Below are 24417 nucleotides of genomic sequence, written 5' to 3' on the forward strand. Positions count from 1 at the left end.
GTCGATTGTTTACCTCACGGTTGCTATTTTGACGTTTATCAGCTGTTTCCTTAGATTCGTATATTCAGCTAACTTCATATAATACACCGTTGCCACATAACGTCGTTTTTATTAAAGATAAGAGGTGTTGAAGAATTTATACGAATTTTTAAAGATGTTGCCGTTTTCGAAATATTTTGTTTCAAAAATTGAAGAACAATAACCCATAAATTATGGTATAGAGTGACGATTAAATTATTTATTGAACAAAAATTTTTATTTTCCTTAACGCCATTTTTAAAATACCCTGTATATTTTCCGTAAAATGAAGGATTTTGAAGGAAACGGTCACTTTTTTAAATAAAATCGCATATACTAGTAAAATGTACGTTTATTTTTTTTTTAATTTTATTTATTTAAAAATACCAGTAGGGCAAGAACACCACTTCGTTCCGGGAATTTGTAATATACCAACTGAAGCATAGAAACGCGATAGACCTATCCACGGAGTGCATACGTCATAATCTGAAATTGAATCTAGTTGCTAATCTCGTTTCCAAGACATTACATCACAAAATTTGGCAACACTGTAGCTTATTAAATCGTTTCTTATAGGTATTTACGAAGATTACAAAAATCAAATGAAAAAATAATTATTATTATATACAGATTCAAAATATGAAAAAAAATTAATTATAAATATACATTCAACATTTAGTGATATTATATTCTATATTTTATAACTCACTTGAATTTAATTTGACAAAAACAAACAGTATCCACTTTGTTATTATTAACATATATGATTTATTTTTATTATTAAATTAAAATATCAAAAAAAAGTATCAATTAATCTAATTACTTTTTAGTTTGTAACTAATATGGTTCTTTTTTAATAATCTCTACACTACAGATAATAAGATTTCTGCAAAAGTTTTAAAACAAACTATAATTAACGAAATATACGTTGCAAACTTAAACACTACTCCAGATAGATTCGGAAAAACATATTAAAAACATTATACTCACTTCCATTAATTCCCGGGTTCATACCAAAAAATGCCGAAGCTGTATTTTGAGCTGTATCTATCCCAGCATTAATAGTTTCGCCGACAGTTGAAGCGGCATTAAGAACGCTTCCATTTACAGCAATAACGGCAACAGCCAAAAGAACTACCTGATAATAAAACCACTACATTATAATTACTTAAATCATTGGGCACTATATGACAAAGTTATTGTATTGTAAATATAAACAGTTTGTATGGAATAATCACTGAAGTATTTCTGATATAACCTGCATTTCTCATTCTTCTTTTTTTGGTTTCGTATAGGAAGCGAAGCTGTAAGTTTACACTAATTTGTAACATAAAATTTTTAATTAGTTATTAACATTAATTATAGCTCATAAAACAATATTTTATCGTATATTTTCGCTGTTTCTTCGAACAGAAGGAATAGAAAATTTAAAAAAAAAAAAACTAAGTAGCAGTGTAATGATAGAGAAAAGGACTAAACTATACGGAAAAGAAGAATAACCTAATTTTAAGTAAGTATACAAAACAGATTGAATGTATCTAGTCGTGTATAAAATCTTTGTATCTAGTTGAGAAACGTGAATATTAAGTACAGTTTTAGTGATATTAAGGTTGGTTTTGATAATTTCAATTAACTAAATAGAAATTTGAAAATTTATACTTACGAATTTCAACATGTTTGTTATAAAGTCGGTATTTAGATATTCAACTATAAATATTTTTAAATAATATTGTGTTTTTATACTGGAACAAATATTATATTTTAATTACATTTTAAATACATACAACTTTCTGTATCTGTTGAGAATTTTATTAAATGTTTCAAAATTATTTTTTAATTATATCATTTATAATTAATTGATGAATTTGTAGTGGAAAATTTTTCTCTTTAAAGATACTTTCTATTTTTTTATCTTGATTTTAAATCTCTTTTGATATAAAATAATCACCAGGTCGAAACGTGTCTCTGATAGAAATAGGTTTATAACTTTGCTAATATTTTAAACAGTGTATTTGTGAAAATTCCATATTCTTATTAGTATACTTGAACATGTTTGATATAAAAGTGTTTACGTACTTAAAAAATCATTAAAATATATTAAGTGATTAATAATGTTAAGACAAAAGTATAAATGGTCAGTTTTTGTAAGTATTGAACTGTAGTTTTACGACAATTCATAGTAGAAATAGCAATGATTAAGTTGGTAAGTACCAATATTATCCACTGCAATAACACAATTAGTTAATAGTGCCATTTATGTTCATTTAATTATTTTATGTTTGTTGACGACTGATATAAAAAAGTATTATACCTCGTAAGACTTAAAAAATTGATACGAAATTGTTAATAATATATAAGAGACAATACCTTGAATGCTTAAAAATAATTTTTTTCCTTTGCGCTATTTTTTTTCGTTTTTTTTTTTGTATTTACCTCCCTTCGCTGTTATTTTTATAAACACACTCCTTACTATTATTTTATCTATTGTCTTCTTCTTTTTTATTTCTTTTGCCGAGTCTTGTACTAAGTGGTCTATGATGATCCTTGAGAAAATTATTCCTCATTCTTTTTAATACTTAAATAAACATAGGCAACTTGCTATACACTAGACAGGACCGCAATCAAGATCGTTTCTCTCGTGGCTATGTTTATATATTAATTAATTTTATTCAATATATTAAGATATATTAATTATTATAAATATACATATGATTTTTAGGTGGTATTATCAGTTTTATTGGCAGTTGCTATTGCTTCTGCCGAACCTAATCCAGACTTTTTTTCGGACGTCGGTAAAACGTTTACCGACGGCGCTCTTTCAATTGGTAGCGCATTTAATTCCTTTGTAGGGGTACCTAGTAAGTATTGTGAATAACCTGTAACCGATTCTGTTTATTAACGGCGTATCTTTTTTATTGCTAAAGATGCGAATATTAACGGCTACCAATGTGCTAGTGGAGGAAATTTGATGCAATACTACAAAACTATCGGTGTTTATCCTGTAACTGGTACGACCTATTGCTCTTGTCCTGTGGGGCTTTTACAGAACACCGTTGGTGGACTACTTCAGCCAGGTACGCTCAACGGAGGCTCGGTACTCTCAGGAAGTACCCTTATCAACGGTGAAAACACTGGATCAATCATTAAAAAAACTGTGGAGACTGTAGTAAAGAGACAGTAATATTGTTATCAAATATTAAACGAATATACCAAAAAAGAACCCACTGTGTATTTTTTTACAAATATCAAAAAACTTTGATGAAAAAAATTCCTGTCAAATAGATTCCTAATTGTTCGGAAATATAATTAAGTTTGGCAACAAGTATATTTTTAAATCTATTTTATCGATTCTTAAACTTCATTTCGATGCTACCAACTGATTTTCTTTCCCTATTAAAAACATTGAAATGCTCAAGAGGTTTCGAAACCAATCAAATTTGTTTTCACTGATCACATGATATAAATCATATGCTATATATAACTTTTTGAAAACATAATATATATATATATATATATATATATATAGGGTTAGTTTTGTCATTTTTCTCACCTTTCCTAATTATTTTTTGAAAAGAAAATCAAAAATAAATGAATAATATGATTGAAAAATTTTGGGTTATGTCGATTTAAAAGCACAGCATACAACGTCAAGTTCGTGAAAGGTAAAATATCTGCGAATATCTCGGGTTCACTATCGATAGGAAAGTTACAACGTTGCCACGTTTTATGTAATAATAACCTAATTAAATACGCATCTATTTCAATTATTAACATTGTTTTGACACGTTTTTATAAAACTGAAAACTTCCTTGAAATTTAAATATGAAATATAGCGAGAGAGATGATTTCGACTCACTATTATTTTATTATTTTGATAGACACACTCCCTACTATTATTTTATCTATTGTCTTCTTCTTTTTTATTTCTTCTGCCTTTTTTGTAGTAAGTGGTCCATGATGATCCTTGAGAAAATTATTCCTAATGTCTTAATTGAAATATAATATACAATTTTTTAAATATAAATCTAATTTTCTGTAAAATACTTGTACATTATTGTTGCAAACTATATTTAAATTTCTCTCCTAATACCCAAATCAACATAGGCAACTTGTTATACATCAGACAGGACCGCAATCAGGATCGTTGAAGGAAAGTCGTCAACTCTGCAGTTAGAATTATTTTTTTAACCTATAGATATTGTTTAGGATTATATGCAATTATGTGTATGTAGAATAAACAAGGCTGGGAGTTTTTTTATAAAAAAAAACTGAAATGATTCTATCATCTATTTTACTTAGTGGATAAGACATATTAGTGTTTTCATCTTGTATATCCCCTCGATAAAAATTTCTCATTTCACATTGTATTGAGAGATTTTTTTATACTAAATGAAAATTGTACGCTTAATAAAACTAATTTTATTAATAACTGTTTGAATTAATTAATTCCCGTTGCAATTTTTATGATTCTCTAAAAATTTTATTAAAATTGTGAATTTTATAGTCACCTTGATTTTCCCTTATTTAATACTATAACAATAACTAATTTATTTTCAATCGTAAATTCGTTTTTGTTCCATTCCAGGTAACATTGACTATGACATTTTTTCCAAAGTCTACCAAAGTTACAGTAAGTTTAAACTAATTATTTTAATGGTGTATCACCCAAAAATAATTTAATGGGGCTAATTTTATATTATAATAAAAAAGAATTTGATATTTTTGATCTAAGTAAGTGCGTGTGAAATTTCTATACAGGCCTTAACTTGTCTCATACCAGGTGTCTATCCATCTCCCCGGAGCTTGTATTGCAAACAGACTGTTGCTCAGGCCAAACCATTAAACTTTAGAGTGTACCAGGTGGCTTCATTATTTAGTATCATATTTAGTATTATATTTTCCATTTTAGATCTTCCTTATTATTGGAGTTGCAGTTGTTTGCAAATGTAATTCAACTGGGAACACCAATAACATAAATAAAACAGAAACCAAACCCCGCCAAATTACTCTAGGTGAAGTGAAATCTGAAGTTGTGGACACCCTAGCGAATTTGGTATTGGAGATTTTGAACAAAGATAATAAAGAATCTGTTTATTTGGTTCAGAACCCAATATATCCGCAATCCTACATTCAACCGCTACTGCCTCAAATACAACAACCATCACCACCTGAACCACTTCTCCAGTTTCAACAGCAAATAGCTGTACCCGTCGGAGAAGTTATTGTACCTGATGGGACATATCAGAAAGCAGACGAAGCAATATATATCCCATTGAATCCAATAAATCAAGGCCAAGTAACTGCATCGTCCAAGTAATTGTTGAACTAGTTTTATAACTCAAGAAACTGTAGTCCTGTTAATGACTTTTTAAAATATTCAAATAAAAATTTGTAAAAATATGAATTATACATATAAATCAAACATTTCAATTATTCATTTAAGCAACTACTATGAATTGTAACTTATTTAAATAAATGTTAAAGCCAAAAACATTTTGCAGTACTTAATTACGTATTTAACTCAACTATTGCGTGTAGTTTATATTAAATAAATAAATAAATAGTGACCTAGTTTCTTTCAAATTATTAATATAGAACTTATATTTAATTTGACTTTGACACATTCTTCTTTTTATTCTATCTCGTGGTTTAGACTCGTATTTACAAAGTAAAACCAACGATCTTGTTTTATAGGTTTTTTCCAACAATCTGTAACTGTGCGTTCCACAGTATTATATTTCAGTAATGAACAAAAGTTTTGGAATGAATCTGTGCATGCCAACACATATTTTAGGTCGGGTATCACACTATATCAGGTTCTAAAATATTTGTGGGATGGCGATAGAGTATTTAGTTGGTAATTGAGATAAAAGTGTATGGCTTTCTACCTGTGTTAAAAGATTATAGTCAAGTCATGTGTAATAAATCAAAGTTTGAAATACAGTCAGAGCATAATGCTGAACAAACCTATTTTATAGGGGATATCTATGGTTTATAGATAACATAACCTAAACGAACTGAAGTATAATGTTTGGAATTACGGATTAAATTCTTGTATATAAAAAGTTTCTATATTAATATGGCAACAAAAGTTGTAGCTACAGCAACTGTTAGAGCGGTCAAAAGAACTTTATTACCAACAAGAGCAGCTTTACTTTTGGTAAGTTAAAAAATTGTTTATTTAAAAGTAAGCAGTCAAATTTGTTTTTTTTTTCTCTCAGACACCTTCTGCAGTTAATCGGATTAAAGATATACTTAAAGATAAAAATCAATATGTAAGTATTACTTAACTTTTTGCAATTTAATTTTATAAATGTCAAATTTAATAATGTTATAATTATTAGATACTTTCATCCCTTCTGTTATTATTTTTAATAACTGATTTTGTTATAAGGAATCATAAGTAACTCGACTTCGATATAATTTATTTAAAAAAAGTAAAATACTTTCAATAGGTTATGCAATCGGTTATAACTGTTGATGATATATGTTCAACTAATCTGGATAATAGATGTTGAATTATGAGTGTTAATTTAACTTTCTATAATATAGATTGGTTTGAAAATTGGAGTCCGCCAAAGGGGCTGCAATGGTTTGTCGTATACTTTAGATTATGCAGAAAAAAAAGGTAAATATAGAAATATTCCAAAACAAGCCTTAGTATCACAAATTGGCTGGGTTTTTGAGGGAAAAAAGAGGGATAATTTTGTTTATTTTACTTTCAAGATAAAATGGATGAAGAGGTAGTACAAGATGGTGTGAGAGTATTTATTGATAAAAAAGCACAGTTGACACTATTAGGGACTGAAATGGATTACGTAGAGAGTAAACTCAGTTCCGAATTTGTCTTCAACAATCCAAATATTAAAGGAACCTGTGGTTGCGGCGAATCTTTTAGTGTATAAAAATGAAATATCTGACAATTGTGATGAATTGTAGTGATAATATTAAACAATAGAGCATGATAGGTTATATTATTTCAATTGTGAATTTATTTATTAATGTATAAAGTAAATTAAATAAAATTTCGTTCCATTTTATTGCATTTTATTGAAAACACTGTAGATGCCGTAAAATTGACGGTTTTGAAAATATTACTTTTGTTTTAAAACTCAATAATAAAAATATTTTAATTTCATATAAACTAAATAAATAAGAGATAATATTTTGGTACCTGAACAACGAAGCTGGTTAAAGGACGAAGTTTTGATAATTCAAATAATAAAGAACATTTTTTTAAACAAACTATGATGATAGAAGCTACAGAAACTTTAGCAAAAGCATTCGTTTACCTCACGGCGGTATTTTTTAAATGGATTTCAGCTGATTTTTAAAGTTCTTTAGATTACTCAATGTCACCCACAGAACATCTATATTTAGACGATTCAGAATTCGAATGGTTCTGAACAAATCGATGTCCTGTACAAAAGCAAACTCTAATTTCACATCAGGAACAAAATAATTAATAAACATTTGTTGAAAGGTTATTTATACTGACAGCCTTATTTAAGGCTCCAAACTAAAAAAATATTGTGAACTTTAATCATTTCAATAACTATATTTGTGATATTACTATTGGTTAATCCAATTCTCCTTGGACAGAACTACAAACGTGGAGCATAGTTGCGTTCGTTTAGTCACCCGAAGAGCGTTCAGTATTTGAGGCCACGTCTGTTGATAATCCTACAAACTGAGTAATACTACATCAACACAGAGATCTATATATTAATATGATTGAAAATACGTTCATCTTGTCATTTTTTTGCATAATAATATTGAATATTTTTTCTATATCCATGAGTTGTAAAATAAACCTTTTTATTTATTTGATGAACAACTTAAGCTCACAAAATAAAAGTAAGGTAAGAAATAATTTTAACTCGCAGCGCTGGCTTAACGAGTTGCTGTTTTCGTTCGATAGAGTAAAAAAAGAGCATAAGGAAAAACGCTTCTTATGCTCGGTTTCTATAAACGAACAAGATTGCGATCTCGGAGTACTTGGAGCACTCATATTAAAGTCAACGAATCTGTCAATGTCAAATACATCAATTATCAAGCAAGCTGTCCATGCATAATATTAATGAAGTGTACGCTACATAAAGTGAAGTTTTACATCGATTTGAACAATTTTCGAATTGTTATATTAGTGGAGTGCTACAGTATTTAGTTGATATTTGAGTAATATGGGGTCGTCTAGACGACGTGATCGTTCTAGATCTCGAGATAGAGACAGAAGAGATAGAAAACGTAGCCGTTCCAGAGACAGATATCGTGATAGGCGTAGGGAGCGAAGTCTAAGTCGGGGACGGGAGCGAAGGCGTGAAAGGGAGAGATCTTTAACACCCCCAGAGCCTGATGGTGATAAAATGATTGCAGAAACTCTGGCGACACTTGCAGCGACAAGAAACTTTGCTAGTCTAATTTCCAAAGAAGGAGACGGAAATTCCAATATGTCCACTGGTATAAAAGAATTTTTTGTTATTATATATTCAAATATTATGTTCGAGAGTAAAATATTTCAATTTCTAAATAATAAAGTACCATATTGGCATAAAAAACGAAAGGTATTGTATATTTTTTTATTGGAAGAAAAACTTTCTCTCAGGTAGTAGTGAGGACGAAAGGAGGAAAAAGAAACGTTCCAGATGGGGAGGAAGTGAACATGAAAAGATTTTTATCCCTGGAATGCCAACCATATTGCCCCAGAATCTGAATAAGGATCAAGAACAAGCATACTTACGTGAGTAATTTCAATTACATACATTTGATCCTTTTTAAGTTTACAACATTGAAAATATTTTTGTTGACATTAGTTTTTTACAAACAATGAACATATTATATGAAATATTTTTTTAATTAAAATTTGACAGCAAAAACATTTTTAAAAGTATCTTTTTCTAGTTAGTTATATCATAGAGAATCTGATTTTTGAAGAAAATGAGATATCAAACACAATCTATAATAATTTATTACTATTATTTTTAATATTTTGTTTTCTAAATTATTTTATCCAGTTCTTTATTTACTTGAGATACTATTAAATTCTACTAGTTGGTTTCTAAACTGATTTTGTTGAATTTGTTATTGTTTATCACGAATTTTATATCATATTCATTATTTTGAACTTTTCAGATACTAATGATTTATAGTTTTGAATCTGTTCTTTAACTTTCTGCAGGTTCTTCTTTTTTTTTTACTGTTTGGTCACAAATTTGCTACCTTATTATATGCTGAACCATCCTTAAAGTCTTGTTTTCAATTTCTTGTGGATTTCCTCTCTTTCAATGACCTCTTCTTTCCTCTAGCACAATTGATGGTTCTTGGTACATCTTAAAACTGCCTCAAAGGCTTGTATCTACTTTCTTCTGGGTTTTACTTTTCTCCTGAGACCTTTTCTTCTCCTTGATAGATATCGAATCTTCCTCAAAGGATTATATCCACTTTCTTCAGAATCTACTTCTCTTCCTGTGACCTCTGCCTTTCTCTAACACATTTGAATCTCCTTTATACATCTCAGATCTTCTTTGAAGGCTTGTTTCCAGTTTCTTCTGTGCTCTCTTCTCTTCCTGTGATCTCTTATTTTTTTTAGCACACTTTTTTACTGTGACACGGTCTTCTCATAGTAGTCTATTATTACAAAGCCAGTTTCCCATATAATTAACTTCTATATTAGTTCTTGATGGTGTTTTTAAATACAGTGAATTTTACAGAATTACCTTTGATGGGTGATCATATTCCACTTCCATATTGTTTGTTTTTTTTTTAAACAAATAAACAAGAAGATATAGAATCAAATAATCATAATATTGGAAATGGTAAATAATCTGCTTTAATAATCAGATTCTTTTTTTAGTGCAGTAGAAACTTGATTAACTGGACTTATGTCATAGTTAAAAATTTGAAGGAATGTTTATATAAAAATTATGGTATATTTTATTGAATTATTGGTAAATACAAATCTATGACTTGATAATCGGGTTTCTATTTATTCAAGAAAAACAGTCACAAATCAATTAAATAAAAAGTTAAATTAGAGATTGACCTTCATTTTCACACAATTTATCATATTAATAATAATTTTTCCACAGGCCGATTATTCATATAATTTCTAATATGGTTTAATAATAATTCTTTTTATCTTTTTAGCTTAATTTAAATAATGACAGAATTTTTTCAGGTTTTAAAAAAAATTTCTTATTTCAGAAGTGTCTTGCTTTTAACCATATACAATAGGAGAAATGTGTACTTCTTTCCAATATTTTTTAGCCGTTATGTTATTTGCTTCTCAGATTGATTTTTGATATTTATATTTATCTATACAAGGAAATTACTATTTAAAAAAGGTGTGAATGTTGAAAAAATTGAATTATAATAATTATTAATTTATAAAAAATTTAATATATTATTTTTGAGTACTTGAATTTCAAAATTTAATCATATTTTTGGTATTGTTTTTGTTTTATTGCACCCAAAGGTTCTAGATATTTTAGTTTCTTCATCTCCAAATCCAGCTTCAATTATCTTCAACTTTGAATTTTAATAAAGCAGTTTAGAATCGTTAGGTGGCTCAATGACTTTACCGTGAACAATAAATAATTTTTTTTTCTCTTCTGAAGTTTTTTCTCATTGAAAGCCCTGGGATAATAAAAAAACCGTTCAGGGTGATTCGTTTATGATCTGTATAATTGTCTTTTGATAATTAACTTCCAGAGGAGCTTTTTGGGGCGATTTGAAGTATCTCTTTTTGTTTTTTTCCATTTTCTGAAGCTTTTTGTTCTAGAACTATTATCGTAAACCACAGAAAAATCCTGGGATAAGAAAAGTCGTTTAGGATGATTCCTTTATGACCAATAACCGAATAAAAGACAATATTTACATAACATACCTTTTTTGAAAAAAAAAATGATAATTTTCTTTTTGTTTGTAGTTCTACAATATCTGAATTGTCAATCTGTGATGCAAAAACAAACAAATAGTAAACAACTTCCAAATATTTAAATTGTTAAAAAGGCACTATAATCAAATGGGAAATATAAATATTTGATTATAGTGTTTTTTCTACCATCATTAAAACAATTTAATATGGGATGCTGTGTACTATTAAATTAATAAAAACAATCGACAGTTTTCAGGTCAGAGTAATTAATATTTAATATCTTTCTAGGCAATCTCCATTGTAACAATTTTTCTTTCAGAAAATTCATAATTGAAAATAATACTAGGCCCAGTTCATAGCACTGTAATAAAAATAAGATAACAATTTTCAATATCTGACAAACTTTTCTAACGATTGGGCTTTCATGCCCCTCTAACCCGTTTTCATTCCAGTTCAGCTGCAGATCGAAGAAGTCAGCCGTAAACTACGATCCGGGGACTTGGGAATTCCGGCCAATCCGGAAGAAAGGTGGGGACTATTTACTACACTGCCGTTGCAGCCCCGGCCGACCTCTGTGGTTTGCCAACGTTTTACAATCAATTCTTTTTAATTAAATTTATCCATGAAATGATACAAAAGGTGGAATTAATATTTTGATTTTATTAATTTTTAATTATGTTTTATTTTACTTCATACACACCTTTGGTATCATTTTACAAGTAATTTTTTTCTATAAGGGCATCGATTCCAATTAGAAATAACCAAATCGGGAAGAATTTCAATTTTATGGGGTATCATTAGAATATCAGAACTAAAAACGCAACCTGTGAAGGTTATAGGGTTAATTATTAGTTTACGATGCATTTTACCTGTTTGTAAATGTGATATTGGCAGATAAATCATTAAAATGACATCAAAGTATGTCTAATGATTCCTCCTAAATTGGAATATTTTTTTAAATTGTTGTTGAACGTGTTAATAGCAATTCTATACCATCCATCAACAAGCCCACAGTCTGGTTGACCAAGATAATCACTAAGCAGAATTTTCCTCACAGTTTTTGACTTAATTCCCTCGCATTTTTTAATCTGAAACTGTTGATTATACATTATTTATCAACTGAAAATAATACAATTTGGTTGGGAAAGTATTTTAGTGAGTTTCCAGGAAAATTAACCATCGTTGTGGATTTCGAGTTACTTCTGTACCCACTAAAATCTCCAGATCTGATCCCCAGCGACTACTGGCTGTTTTAGACTTATGAAATTCTCCAACAGAAGAAATATCCATTAAATGAGGATGTTAATGTTGGAAAAGAAAAGTACTTTAATGGAGAACATGGAGAAGTGATGATATTGATTGTATATTTATGAAAAAAAAAACAATTTTGGTTTGTTGAAAAATAAAATACCAAAAAGAAAGTTCGAATCCAAAATATTAAATGAAAATTATAGGGGAAGATCAAGAAAAATATGGATCGAAAAAGTGAAAGAACTATTTGAGACGAAGGGGATGAAATAAAAGATCAAACAAATGGATAGAAGGGCTTTGAGGAACAATGTATATGTTAAATTGAATAAAATAATAAAAATTAGTTTTTTGGTGTACTAGACCAGGGGCTTATTGATGTTATCTACTGCTCTGATGATATTTTCTGAATTTTTATGGAAACAATTGGAATTTTGAAAATTCTCGACGTTTCGGCTCCCATCTTGAGGACATTATCAAGAGGTTTCAATCTGCCTACTCCAAGCAACGAAACTTGAGACCAGCAGTAACAGTTCCCCATTTGCTCGGAGAAATTCCAATGAGTAGGCATATGGAATCGACCAAAAAGGGGTGATTTTCAAAGTGGAGTACACGGAATTGGATAATGTATTCAAAGTGGGAGCCGAAACGTCGAAAATTTTTTCCAACGCAGTGCAACTCGTGAATCTACTTGATTTGTTCATAATCCTGACCGCGGAAACATTTCCGGATTTAGTATAAATAATAATATTTTTTTTCACACAGGTCCACAAAATAATACTGATATGTAAAATTTATTCATTTAATTTTCAGAATAAATACTCACACTTAGACGTTTCTATAAACGAGTTACCATCTTCAGAGACCAAATGTAAACTATTTAAGTGTTTGAAGATGGAAATTTTGTTATTGAAACAACCTTTTGTTGAAAAGTGTATTTAGTGTGATTATCATAGAAAGTTCCAAATATTTCAATTCATAATTAATCAAATAAACAAAAATTCAAATTGATTTCGCTTTTAAACATTTTTCGGATAATCTTATTTAATAGTTATACTTTACAGTATGTATCTGCTTAATTAATTTTTACTTACAGTAAACCGAGAAGCTTCTATATCGATTTAAGTGGTGTACTGAAGAAAAACTGTACTTAATATATTTTTAGGTTATGTTATTTTTGATAATTTGCCTGTTATATTACCAGTTTTTATGTTTCCGGAACCACTAATATAATGAAAAACCATCGTTGAGCTAATTTTCGATTTAAATTGGTGAAAATACAGCATCAAGTAACTAAAAATGTTACAAATCACCCCTAAAAAACTTCCTTATTATCATTTTTCACCCTGCAAATATAATTCCCTATGGTATGTTTGTTTTTTACATTCAATCGTGTCACAAATTAAAAAAAAAATTGAAGCAACAATAAAAAATCAATAACAATTGCAGTCACAAATATTTCATCGTATATACAGGGTGTTTTAAAAAGAATAATCTCACTCTACAAGTTTTTTTTTTTCAAATTGAATGATCATAGGAACTATTAAATATTAAATACTTTTTAGGTGCTCAATGTGATCCCCTTTACTGTATATTTCTAATATTAAAACTTATTTTACATTATTTCTAGCAAATTTTGAGTGACTGTTGCTCTAATATGGTTCTTCGATTCAACCAATGTTGTTGGAAGTTGTTTCATTGGACTCAGCGACCTAACTGTTGCTAGTATTTCTGTGCTTCTTCACAATTGACATTTCCATAACTTTCCAGACAAAAAAAATCGTTATAATACCGAGCCTTCATATGAATGAATAAAATAGGATTGTTTCCGAAGAACCCTCGTATATTATTAGATGAAAAAACATTCTAGGAGATTGAATCATGAAAAATTTCACACCTTTTATAATTTCGGTGATAATACAGACAAATTATCATTAGTTTTAAATCCGAATCAAAAAAAATTTTGTATTAGGTTTTCTATTTTTCGATATTTTATACACAGATCCCCTTCTCCCGAACCGATTTATAGCAGTGATGGGAAACGTTTGAATACAAGAGAATTTCGTACCAGAAAGAGGCTGGAAGAGGAAAGACACACCCTCGTATTGAGGATGCAATCAATCAATCCGGAATTTAAACCACCCCTAGATTACAAGTAAGTTAGAAATGATCATTTTCGAAGGAATCCGATTATATTATTTCATTTTTCAGACCACCTGTAACTAGGGTTAGCGATAAAGTGATGATACCCCAAGAGGAACACCCCGAAATAAATTTTGTAGGTCTACTGATAGGACCTAGAGGAAATACGTTGAAAAGTAATCATTCTATTTGTATTGTTATAAGGAATTCTTTTTTTAAACTCTTTTATTATTTTAGCAATGGAAAAGGAAACCGGTGCTAAAATTATTATCCGTGGAAAGGGTTCCGTTAAAGAAGGAAAGGTTGGAAGAAAAGATGGACAACCACTTCCCGGGGAAGATGAACCATTACATGCTTATATCACCGCTACTAATCCTGAATGTGTTAAGAAAGCAGTCGAAAGGGTAAATTAGATTTTTATGGATTGACACCTGGTGTCAAAAATTTTTCTTCTACCTTTATCGGTACTTTTTTTGCTACTAGCACTATGGAGGATCTGGCAAGGGTGTGAATTTACACCTAGTGGAAGAGAAGCAGTGTAAAAAACCCCTTTTAGAAGACACGGAAGATCATTTTAGTTCAGGGGGACCTTGAATTTCAAGAAAAATGTCTTTTGACCTTGTTGAGAGGATTGATAATGACCAGGGAACTTGATTTTAGTACTTTTGGTACCCTGGAGGTCGTTTTCATTCAAAAAGACCTCAAATTTGAAAAACTGACTAAAATTTTTGAAGTACCAGGATTCTGATGACATCTGAGTGTCGTTTAACTATGAGGATGATGAATGATGAGTTTAATTCGAATACTTCCATTGTACATCAAATTTTGTTAGATTATTTAAACATCTGAAGGGTTTTTATGGAGATGGTTTCAAAAAATCTCAAACAGTAGGATAATTGAAGAAAAATGTGCTTTGATCTTCTTACAATGATTGGTAATGACCAAGGAACCAGAATTTAGTACTTTTGATACCGTGGAGATCTTCCAAAAGACTATAATCGACCAATTAGACGCTAAAAAAGTTAACGATTTCCAGTTCTCCTACTAAGAGTATGATAACGACTTCCCAAGTGTATATTTTTCTTTTGGAGGGAATAACATTGTTAAGTTAATGAAATATCAATCTTGTTACTTTTCTCGTGTACCTCGTATAATAAATTGCAAAAATATGTTTGTTAACAGATCAAAGAAGTCATAAGGCAAGGAGTGGAGGTTCCGGAAAATCAAAACGACCTCAGGAGAATGCAGTTAAGGGAATTGGCTCAATTAAATGGTACATTGAGGGAAAATGATGGTATGAGATGTAATAATTGTGGCGCTACTGATCACAAATCTTGGTTGGTGAGTAAATCTTTGTGATAATTAATTAAAAGATCATTTTTTTGAGGGTATATGGTTAAAATTGACTTGAGTATTGAAAGGATGTAATAATCAAGGTAGAAAAATTCACTGTGCCGATGAGATTTAGTTCAATGTGGGGGCATAAAACTAAAAAAAAAAAACAGGAAAGACTTGAACATTAAAGCTAAAGTCTTTGTGAGAAAAAAGAAGACGAAATTGTGACCCCAGGGAAGAAAATATTCGTCCTATTTTAAATTATGCAACATTGCACGAATGTAACCTAGACTGAGATGTTGGAAATCATTAGGATCTGCTAAGAGATACAAAGTATCCCTTATTTTACCCCCCATTAACGTATCGTCTCAAATTACCTTATTTTTATCCTATATTAATGTGAATAATAACAAATCTACCTACCTTAGTTGAGATTTAGACTGCTCCTAATGGGAACCATCGTCATAGTTAAGTGATTCCAAGTGTCCTTTAGGCACTTGATGTTCCATTATCCTATCAATTTACTTACTGTTATTTTATATTGATGTGACTCTAATGACCATCAATATTTCAGACGGTTTGTAAACAGATACGAGGTTCTCAATAGATATTCGTCGAAAAACCGATTTTAATTAATTATTTCTTTGCATAATTATATAGTTGTTTTTTTTTTTAGTGTCCGGATAAACCCAACATTACAAACAGCATTGTTTGTTCGAGTTGTGGGGCAGCGGGACACATCGCTCGCGATTGTCGATCGAAACGTCCAGGTCAAGGTGGACCGCCCTTACCCGGAGTAGGAGACAAGGCGAAAATCGACGAAGAATACATGTCGCTGATGGCCGAATTGGGCGAAGCGCCTCAACCGGTTTTCGCCAACAATGGAACTAATCAACAACGTAAACCGCAGACTGGTAAGTTGATTTCCGTATTTAGTTACCGTGAACTAATTTGTTCGATTTCAGGTTTCAACGTATTCGAAAATCAACCGCCGCCGCGTCCTTTAATGCCTCCACCGATACCTTGTCCGCCCATACCTCTTATTAATGGTAATTTACCACCGTCAGCGTGGCCAGGTCACGCCCCGATGCATTGGCCACCAGCACCACCTCCGCCAACAATTCTACCGCCTCCTCCACCACCGGGCGCATCTAGCCCTCCTCAAAATTTAATGCCGACGTCGTGGGCGCCATCTCAACCCCCACCGCCGGGAGCTCCTCCACCGTTTACGTCATGGCCGCCGAGTAGTTTCCCTCCACCGCCTCCTCCAGGCATCGATGTTAATTCGCTACTTTCTTCACCGCCTCCGCCGCCGCCACCTTCTTAAACTAAAATATATTTCAAAGAATATTTTTTAATAGTCCAGGAAAATTAAATGAATAACCTTTATTTGGTAACCGGATGATGGTGTTTGTAATTGAAAATATATCGACACCCCCCTTTTTTAAGTTTTTGGTTTTTAAGTGTTAAAATTTTAAAAACGTCATCGTTCAAACTGAAAATCTTTTTTCGTCGTTTGTAGTAAATCACATCTCGAAATTTTCAGTATTGATGAAATGAACACCGATTGAAATAAATATACAAGGTGGCGCAATGAAGGCACTGCTCTATTGGAAATTTTCCTCGGTATTACTGATGTTATCATTCCACCACGGTTATTCTCCTTGAGCTAATCGAGGTGATTATTACCGTAGACTCTGTGCTAGGAGTATTCCAACAAAAATAAAGTCGAGAAGCATCAAATCTGGAGTAAAAGGGGGCCATGGAATGGGAACACCAGTTTCCAAACATCACAATATAACGTTGTTTTTCACAAAAGAAGAAACAAATTATTATTCTACCGGCATTGCTGCACATTCTGTCACTTTAGGACTATACAGAGATTTTGACGGTTTATAAACTCAGTGATTGGAAATAGGCAACATGAGGGAAAACGATTGGAAAATCTATTGAGCATTTCATTAGCAAAAACAAGCTTTTCCTATTTGTCTCATTTTGTCTCTTCTCTCTTTTGTCCTACATTTGCTTGTGGTTTGAACGTCGAATCAGTATCTTCGCAAAATGCGCTCCATTTCATTGCAGGGGGTTTGTCTGCGAGTCTGTCAGCTATTCTGGTTCCCACCATTCCATGGTAATTTTATTTTTCTTGTCTAGCGCGTTTAGATTTGTCCAGGAATTCCTAAACTATTTGAATTTCATGATATTGAAGCTCAAAGTTCTAATGTATGACAGGATGATGATTTCCTGTTGGCGACGACTTCTATCTAGATCGAACCGGATACATTCTTCATTCTGCTTGGCGGGTTACTCAGGCTTTCAGAGTGTTTGGTACTGGGCCCCTTTTCCAGTTCCATCTGTTGCTTTAGAACCGTTCGTGTACCATTTGATGGCATTTCCTGTATGGTGTTCTACAGTACCCTAAGGAATTTATTCGAGAATACAGGATTGATATATTTTCAATTAAGGATATAATTTGACGAGATCATTTTTCGATTTTCAATTTCCTGGACTAGAAAAAGGATGTAATAGTTTTTTTTTTAATATAAAAATTAATTTTATATAAACAAGTGTAGATTAAATGAATATATATTGGATTAGATCTTAAACTGCCTTTTATTTATCCACGCACATATAAGATTAAATACACTGTCATACATAAGTTTGCACCTAACTTAGATACAAAATACCAATAAAAAAAATTAAATTACGGCTTGATATATAATATATATTTACCATCGTTACGATTGTAGACTAATATAAAGTGAAAATACATAAAGATGAAATTAAGTAGAAAGGTTTACTTAAAAAAAAATGTAAAAATTAAAATACTATTGTATACTTTTTCCACAAATATTCGGTAAAAACTTAAAATTCGAAAATTTTAGCGTCTGTCTCGAGAATCTGATCTTCCTCTCGAATCTCGGCTTCTAGATCTGGATCTGGGGCTTCTGGATCGTCTCGGAGATCTCGACCTTAAAGGAAATACGTACAATGATATATAATAAGAGTAATTGTTACGTTTAAATGGAATGTGAAAGTTTAATTTGAAACACAGTGTATCTTAATGAATTTTCAAAATTGTTATTACTAAAAAGTCCATCTGCTTTCAATGATTAAATTTTTTAATCGATATTGATTCTACTTTTTAAATGAAATAAAGCTCAAGTTGATCTTTATTTTCAGTCATTTCTATCAATCGATAACTATTTCACAAGCCACTTCCAAAGTAAACTGCATTGCACCACTAAAACTTGTTCTTTTTTTCTTCCATGAAACCTAGGGGGCTATTCCAGCCCTTTCCCAAAATATAAACCATACTATGGCACCAATTTTGACAAAAACTCTACTTTTAAACCCTATGGTGTCTTCTTTTTGTACCGGTGAATGTTTTGAATGATTTCATACTAGAGCCTATGGACCTAGTCCAACCCTTTTCCAAAATCTTATAAACCATTCCATTAGGAAACTTTTTTGTCATATCTGACTTTGTTTATGACATTAAGTCGCTAATTTTGACATAACAACTTTTTACCCAACCGCTATGGTTTCTTATTTTTGTACAAGTGAATTTATTCAATAATTTCATACTGGAGTCTATGGGGCTAGTCCAGAACTTTTTCGAAACCATATATGACTTTTTTCTCATAGCAGGCCTGGTAAATTAAATCACTAATTATGCAATAGAAATTTTGTATCCATGGATTCTCCTTTTTGGAGTCTATGGGGCTAGTCCTGATCTTTCCCAAAACCATATATGATACTCTTTTATCAAGTCAGGTCTCGTTTATGAGAAACAAGTCGTCAATTTTGCAATAAAAATTTCCTATCCAACCTCTATGGATTCTACTTTTTGTACTATGGGGCTAGACCTGACTTTTCCCAAAATCTTATACGAAACTTTTTTGTCATATCAGGCTTCGTTTATGAGAATCCGATCGTTAATTTTTAAACAAAAACTTTGGTTCCCACCTCTATAGTTTCTTCTTCTTGTAAAGGTGAATTTGTCAAATAATTTCATACTGGAGTCTATGGGGCTAGTCCAGCCATTACCTAAAATCTCATAAACCATTCCATATGAGACTTTTCTGTCATACAGCCCTCATTTAAGTCACTAATTTGAAATATAACACACCACTATATAATGTTAGTATACTCATATACCGGGTGACCCAATAAGAATTTCGAGTCTAGATTTTGATCTAACTATTAAAACACCATACCTATTCAATATTTCTTTCACCAATCTTCAATTTTAAATCATAGAACCAAATTGAGGGACACTTTTTATACAAGGTGGTTTAGAATTAAGATATAGTACAACCAAAAATAATGGTATTTCTTTTTATCTAAAACTAGATAATAGGGGAAGTATAACAACCCTCTAAAAGTGTGAATTGAAAACCTAAAACTTTTCTAATATCCACCACACCGTTTCGACTACAGTTTATTTTTTGGGAGTGAATAAAACACATTATTTACTTTATATACCATCTGATATGGAAGGTAAATACTATGATTTTGTTATGTTAATAGATTATCGGATGCGCATAGTGACTTTGGGTTGTTTACAGTATTCTAAAAATCTCAAGGATCCGAAAGATCTAGAATGTGATTTTAATATATAAAACGGAAGCTGTCAGCAGTCATAGATAGTCACAAATGAACTGAAGTGGTTCAGCGAATATTTAAGTGTAATAGTTGTGTAAACAACCCTGTATTCTCATAAGTGATGGGGTAGGTAATTTGGGGGATATTTGATTGTAAAAAATTCTCAATTTACTCCTTTAAAAGGTGGTATCTTCAATATTATCGTTGTATATAAAGAAATACTTTTATTTTTAAATATACTACTCTAGAAATGTAATTCTTCACCACTTCGTATATAAATAATAAAAATTTTATAGGGATTAGAACATTAAAACTTAAGCTATTGTTGTTACATCTTTTTATAAATACCATTTACAAAATAAATATCAATTTCAACGGGTATAAAAAGTAGAATGAGGTAATTAAAAAAAATGCAACAACTTTTTTTTGTATTGTATACTGTCCTTACACATTCGGTAATGTTTTCCTTGATGCTTTGAATTTCAAAGTGTTGGAAACATCACTCGACAAGTGATCTTTCTTATGGGATTAATTTTCTACCGGGTGTTTAACTCACTTGAAGGGGTTGCAATAGACAATTAGGTAGGTCTCGTTGCCTTGTTGTCAGAAATGTACAAACCAACGTCAACGTTGTGGCAAAATCCATTATTTTTATATTAATTTGTTGGAGCTGCAATTTGCTGACATAAAAGTAGGAAAAACAATATGTGTAACTAATAAAATGACATCAATCCGACTTTTAAGTAACCTGGTAGATAAAATTGTTATACAAAAAGCGAAAAGTACTAATTTTTTTCCTACCCGAAACATGAAACATCGATACATTATGGTATGTACCAACATCTATGATGTTCCAGATAGAGAAAACTTGAAATTTCCCTAAATATTGCAGTATAACAGATATATATTAACTAATTATGACGTCATATGGTGTTAAGATGGAATTTCTGCAATCATTGGTGATAATTATACTGAACACACTGTATATATGAAATTTTTTTTAATTTGATATGTGAAAAAATATTTGCTAGAAAATAAATTACATTGAGATGAAAGAAGTAACTTAATCGTAAAAAGTTTTTTAACTCTTTTAAAATGAATTTCATTATTTGTTGTAGATTACGGGATGTAACTTTTCTAACTATAAAAATAAAAGGTTAAATCTGAAAATATTTTTGAAAAAAGCAGAAGTAAATCCAATTTAAATATATACGAAGGTGAATCAAGAGAAAACAGAAACCAAATTTGTTTGTCTATTTAATCAGGCTTTCATTTTTTGTCCTGAAAGCTCATTTATAATAAAGAAAACAAAAAATAATCCAAATTTTCCACAAAATTGATCAAAATGAATTAAAGACATAATAGATAAACTAATGAATGAATAGAAAGTAATTTGTGGTCAATAGCAGTTATATTAACAGACTGACATCTGAGGCTCCATACATAGACTATAAAAAATTATGACAATCGAGTATATTTTGATGCACAAGTTCCCATGTCATCAACTGAAAGCTAGGATAAGAATAAAAAAACTTAATGAAATATACAAAAATAGTAGACTTTATTTTGGGTATCTGGAATCAAAGAAAACGAATAGTAGAATTGAACTAAAAAAACGACTCAGGGTCCTAGTGGTTAACAAAAAAACTCCAACGAGAGAAAAACAAACTGGGGGTGCTTTCCTGGGATGGATCGCTCCAAAAAACTTCTCTCAGAACCTTCATAACATTTATATCAAAACAAAAACAAGCTACACACCCTCATCGGTTTCGTTACATTGCAATACTGCTCCAAGAGGCACCCAATGAGATTAGGTATAGCAGAAACTCAACTGGGTACCTGGGTCTAGAATATCTAGTCATTGTAAGCAATCAAAAACAATGCTTCAAACCTAGTTGGAGCTAGGGCATATACTGGAGATAGCTCTGGGATTAGAAAGCAAGAGTTATTAAGTAACTTCTAAACATGGATTTTATAGGATGTTGAATTTTCATTTCTTAATTCTTCATATAACAAAAAACGTTAATAGAAGAAAAAAAAATGATTGTTTGAATTAAAAAAGATATTTTTTCCAGACTTAACCTCAATTGAATTCTTAAAAACCTTTCAAACTTTGTTTTTTCTTTCCTGAACTATCCAATTAAATAAACACAACTCATTGTAAGAATCAATTGGGGATTAACATCATTTTTTAGTTACACACAATAAGAAAATTGTTTTCTCTAAAGAACGATTGTAATGAGTCAAATTTGCCAGAAATACTTAAATAAACTCGACCTTATCGATAGTAATAATTATATATGTAAAAAAATATATTTATTACATTAGATTCTTGAAGTTAGTTTAAAATTTCAAATTATTACCCAATTCAATCGAAAATCTAGAAAAAACGTTATTTACGCAAATACTGAGCAAAAAAATTATCTTTCCCACTTGTATTTGTGCTGAGAGGTGAAAAAATTAAAGATGCTGTGGTGGTATGTTGTCGGATGTCGACGTCGAGATTAAAGTTGTACACCAGTAGTTGAATTGATATTGAAGAAAAATAATTTTTCATTAGAAGATTGATGACAATCTGTGATCAGCTCCCGAGGATCAAGGTGGATGGATGTTTAGTCGATGTGAGGTGAAGATGTGTAACGGACCGATGGTCCGCGGTTGGAGGAAGGATAACAGCAGTGGGGCTGAAGGCCTGCAATATGAGCGCGAAACCACGTTATAGCTGTTTCATTTGAATCTAGAATTTTCAATTTGCATTTAAATAACCACCTTACTAGTCACTCTATAAGAAATCACTGTAGATATTAAAAGCAAACTTGCAAGGTCCTATTTCCATACAAATTGAAAACTTTCAATATAATCATGGACTTGCAAATAATTTCATACATAAAAAATTAGCATACTCTCAAATAAGAATAAATATATAACTAATTCACCTAATATTTCATAAATTATTGAAATTAAGAGGCAAAAACAATCTTTTTAACAAAGAAAATAAAAAAATTATTTTTCTAATATGCAAATAAGAAGGAAAAAGAAATTTTACTTGTTAAATTTACAAGTTTTTATAAATTTATTGGACAATAAACAAATAAGATTATAATAGAGGTTAAAAAATATCTTGTGAGGAAGATTTTAGTAAAATAAATTAAATATATTATAATATAAACCAAATTGAAGATATTATTTGCAAGTTGTGTAAATTTAACAGATCAAGTAACAAAAATTACTACGTGTGAAGATCCGTACCTGGAATAACGAGAAGGTCCTCTTCTTCCTCCTCCGCCACCTCTTCTAGAACGACCATTAGACATTTCAACTCTTACTCTAGTACCACAGCAACGACTGTTAAAATATAATAAACCTTATATCACCTATACATCTCGTATCAGAAAAGAATTAATACTCATCCAAGAAAAATAAAAAAATCGAACTAAAATTAAACCTAAATAGAAAATTTAATGATATTAACTCACGTTCCATCTAAACCTCGAACTGCGTCTTCTGCATCTCGGGGATCTTCAAATTCCACAAACGCAAAACCGGGAGGATTCCTGGCAACCCAAACGTTCCTTAATGGACCGTATTTACCAAAAGCACTTTCAATTTCATGTTTACTAGCTGATGAACCCAAATTACCGACATAAACCTTACACGAAAGATCCCACTCCCTATACCTTGCCATATTCTTCCTAAAATATATAAGTAAAAATTTATATATTTAGGAAATGGATTTCTAATAGACCAACCTGTTTTTGGATATTTTGTTAAATTTAATAAGTAGGCTTACGAAAAAACAAAACAATTTTTGATATGAGCCACAAAATGACGCTCACAAGCTTGGTAATCAAATGTGACTTACGGGACGGTCCGCTAAGCTTCTTTCAAAATGGTGACTTTACATTCCACAGCTTTTCCCTTTATCTCTAAGGTCTACCAACTCAATTTTTAACCAACATACCAACCCTAGATTAGAATGATATATCTAGTTCTATGGTATAATATAGGTGGACGAAGTGCATCATCGTAAACGCTAGTGAAATTGATTACGAGTGTTCAAATAAATATTAACGAATGGCAAAACAGAAAAAATAAAGCGAAAGTTTTTGGGGTCTTTTTATTTAATATGGATACAAAAATAAGCGATGCATTTCTTCCCACCACTATACGATAAATCAGATAACGGGTAT

The 24417-nt window shown here is 30.7% G+C and overlaps 4 protein-coding genes and 2 long non-coding RNA genes across 10 annotated transcripts; 4 read left to right on the forward strand and 2 right to left on the reverse strand.

Annotated features, from left to right (window-relative positions):
• Window positions 1–352: 352 nt before the first annotated feature.
• On the reverse strand, window positions 353–2495 carry LOC130896331 (uncharacterized). Its single transcript, XR_009059561.1, has 2 exons — window positions 1009–2495; window positions 353–504 (listed from the first exon to the last, which is right to left on the reverse strand). It is a non-coding gene; the product is annotated as an uncharacterized LOC130896331 (long non-coding RNA).
• LOC130896330 (uncharacterized) lies at window positions 1541–3324 on the forward strand. The gene is made up of 3 exons (XR_009059560.1): window positions 1541–1627; window positions 2738–2876; window positions 2943–3324. It is a non-coding gene; the product is annotated as an uncharacterized LOC130896330 (long non-coding RNA).
• Window positions 3325–4475: 1151 nt separating this feature from the next.
• Window positions 4476–5589, forward strand: LOC130896284 (uncharacterized). The gene is made up of 2 exons (XM_057804277.1): window positions 4476–4648; window positions 4928–5589. The coding sequence occupies exons 1-2, from the start codon at window positions 4616–4618 to the stop codon at window positions 5333–5335; spliced, it is 441 nt and encodes a 146-aa protein (XP_057660260.1). The 5' UTR covers window positions 4476–4615; the 3' UTR covers window positions 5336–5589.
• Window positions 5590–6005: 416 nt separating this feature from the next.
• LOC130896241 (iron-sulfur cluster assembly 1 homolog, mitochondrial) lies at window positions 6006–6983 on the forward strand. Its single transcript, XM_057804191.1, has 4 exons — window positions 6006–6178; window positions 6240–6293; window positions 6571–6646; window positions 6745–6983. The coding sequence occupies exons 1-4, from the start codon at window positions 6098–6100 to the stop codon at window positions 6921–6923; spliced, it is 390 nt and encodes a 129-aa protein (XP_057660174.1). The 5' UTR covers window positions 6006–6097; the 3' UTR covers window positions 6924–6983.
• Window positions 6984–8047: 1064 nt separating this feature from the next.
• Window positions 8048–18225, forward strand: LOC130896860 (splicing factor 1). Its single transcript, XM_057805216.1, has 9 exons — window positions 8048–8478; window positions 8624–8758; window positions 11347–11422; window positions 14145–14297; window positions 14354–14460; window positions 14522–14688; window positions 15467–15625; window positions 16296–16533; window positions 16585–18225. Exons 1-9 carry the CDS (start codon window positions 8202–8204, stop codon window positions 16944–16946), a joined length of 1674 nt encoding a protein of 557 aa, XP_057661199.1. The 5' UTR covers window positions 8048–8201; the 3' UTR covers window positions 16947–18225.
• A 98-nt stretch (window positions 18226–18323) lies between these two features.
• On the reverse strand, window positions 18324–24173 carry LOC130896861 (RNA-binding protein 1). 5 transcript variants are annotated; one of them, XR_009059624.1, is made up of 6 exons: window positions 23977–24155; window positions 23704–23919; window positions 23477–23572; window positions 22661–22919; window positions 20676–20897; window positions 18324–18591 (listed from the first exon to the last, which is right to left on the reverse strand). XR_009059624.1 is itself a non-coding variant. In XM_057805219.1 (4 exons), exons 2-4 carry the CDS (start codon window positions 23910–23912, stop codon window positions 18501–18503), a joined length of 396 nt encoding a protein of 131 aa, XP_057661202.1. In that variant the 5' UTR covers window positions 23913–23919; window positions 24090–24169; the 3' UTR covers window positions 18324–18500. The 5 variants fall into 5 exon arrangements, 2 of the variants coding, with proteins under 2 accessions (XP_057661202.1, XP_057661200.1); XR_009059623.1 differs by having other exon boundaries at window positions 20676–22919; window positions 24090–24173; XR_009059622.1 differs by having other exon boundaries at window positions 20676–22919.
• Window positions 24174–24417: the final 244 nt, after the last annotated feature.

This window comes from Diorhabda carinulata, chromosome 7 (genome assembly GCF_026250575.1).
Source record: "Diorhabda carinulata isolate Delta chromosome 7, icDioCari1.1, whole genome shotgun sequence".
Classification (NCBI taxonomy): domain Eukaryota; kingdom Metazoa; phylum Arthropoda; class Insecta; order Coleoptera; family Chrysomelidae; genus Diorhabda; species Diorhabda carinulata.

Bases quoted from the DNA above. Each gene is read 5' to 3' on its own strand.
- LOC130896284 (XM_057804277.1), top strand. From the start codon at position 4,616: ATGACATTTTTTCCAAAGTCTACCAAAGTTACA. The intron at 4,649-4,927 runs GTAAGTTTAAAC...TTTCCATTTTAG, and splicing joins CAAAGTCTACCAAAGTTACA to ATCTTCCTTATTATTGGAGT.
- LOC130896241 (XM_057804191.1), top strand. From the start codon at position 6,098: ATGGCAACAAAAGTTGTAGCTACAGCAACTGTTAGAGCGGTCAAAAGA. The intron at 6,179-6,239 runs GTAAGTTAAAAA...TTTTTCTCTCAG, and splicing joins CAAGAGCAGCTTTACTTTTG to ACACCTTCTGCAGTTAATCG. The intron at 6,647-6,744 runs GTAAATATAGAA...TTTACTTTCAAG, and splicing joins AGATTATGCAGAAAAAAAAG to ATAAAATGGATGAAGAGGTA.
- LOC130896860 (XM_057805216.1), top strand. From the start codon at position 8,202: ATGGGGTCGTCTAGACGACGTGATCGTTCTAGATCTCGAGATAGAGAC. The intron at 14,298-14,353 runs GTAAGTTAGAAA...TTCATTTTTCAG, and splicing joins AAACCACCCCTAGATTACAA to ACCACCTGTAACTAGGGTTA. The intron at 14,689-15,466 runs GTAAATTAGATT...GTTTGTTAACAG, and splicing joins TTAAGAAAGCAGTCGAAAGG to ATCAAAGAAGTCATAAGGCA.
- LOC130896861 (XM_057805219.1), bottom strand. From the start codon at position 23,912: ATGGCAAGGTATAGGGAGTGGGATCTTTCGTGTAAGGTTTATGTCGGT. The intron at 23,573-23,703 runs GTGAGTTAATAT...ATATTTTAACAG, and splicing joins GTTCGAGGTTTAGATGGAAC to TCGTTGCTGTGGTACTAGAG. The intron at 18,592-23,476 runs GTACGGATCTTC...ATTTCCTTTAAG, and splicing joins GGACCTTCTCGTTATTCCAG to GTCGAGATCTCCGAGACGAT.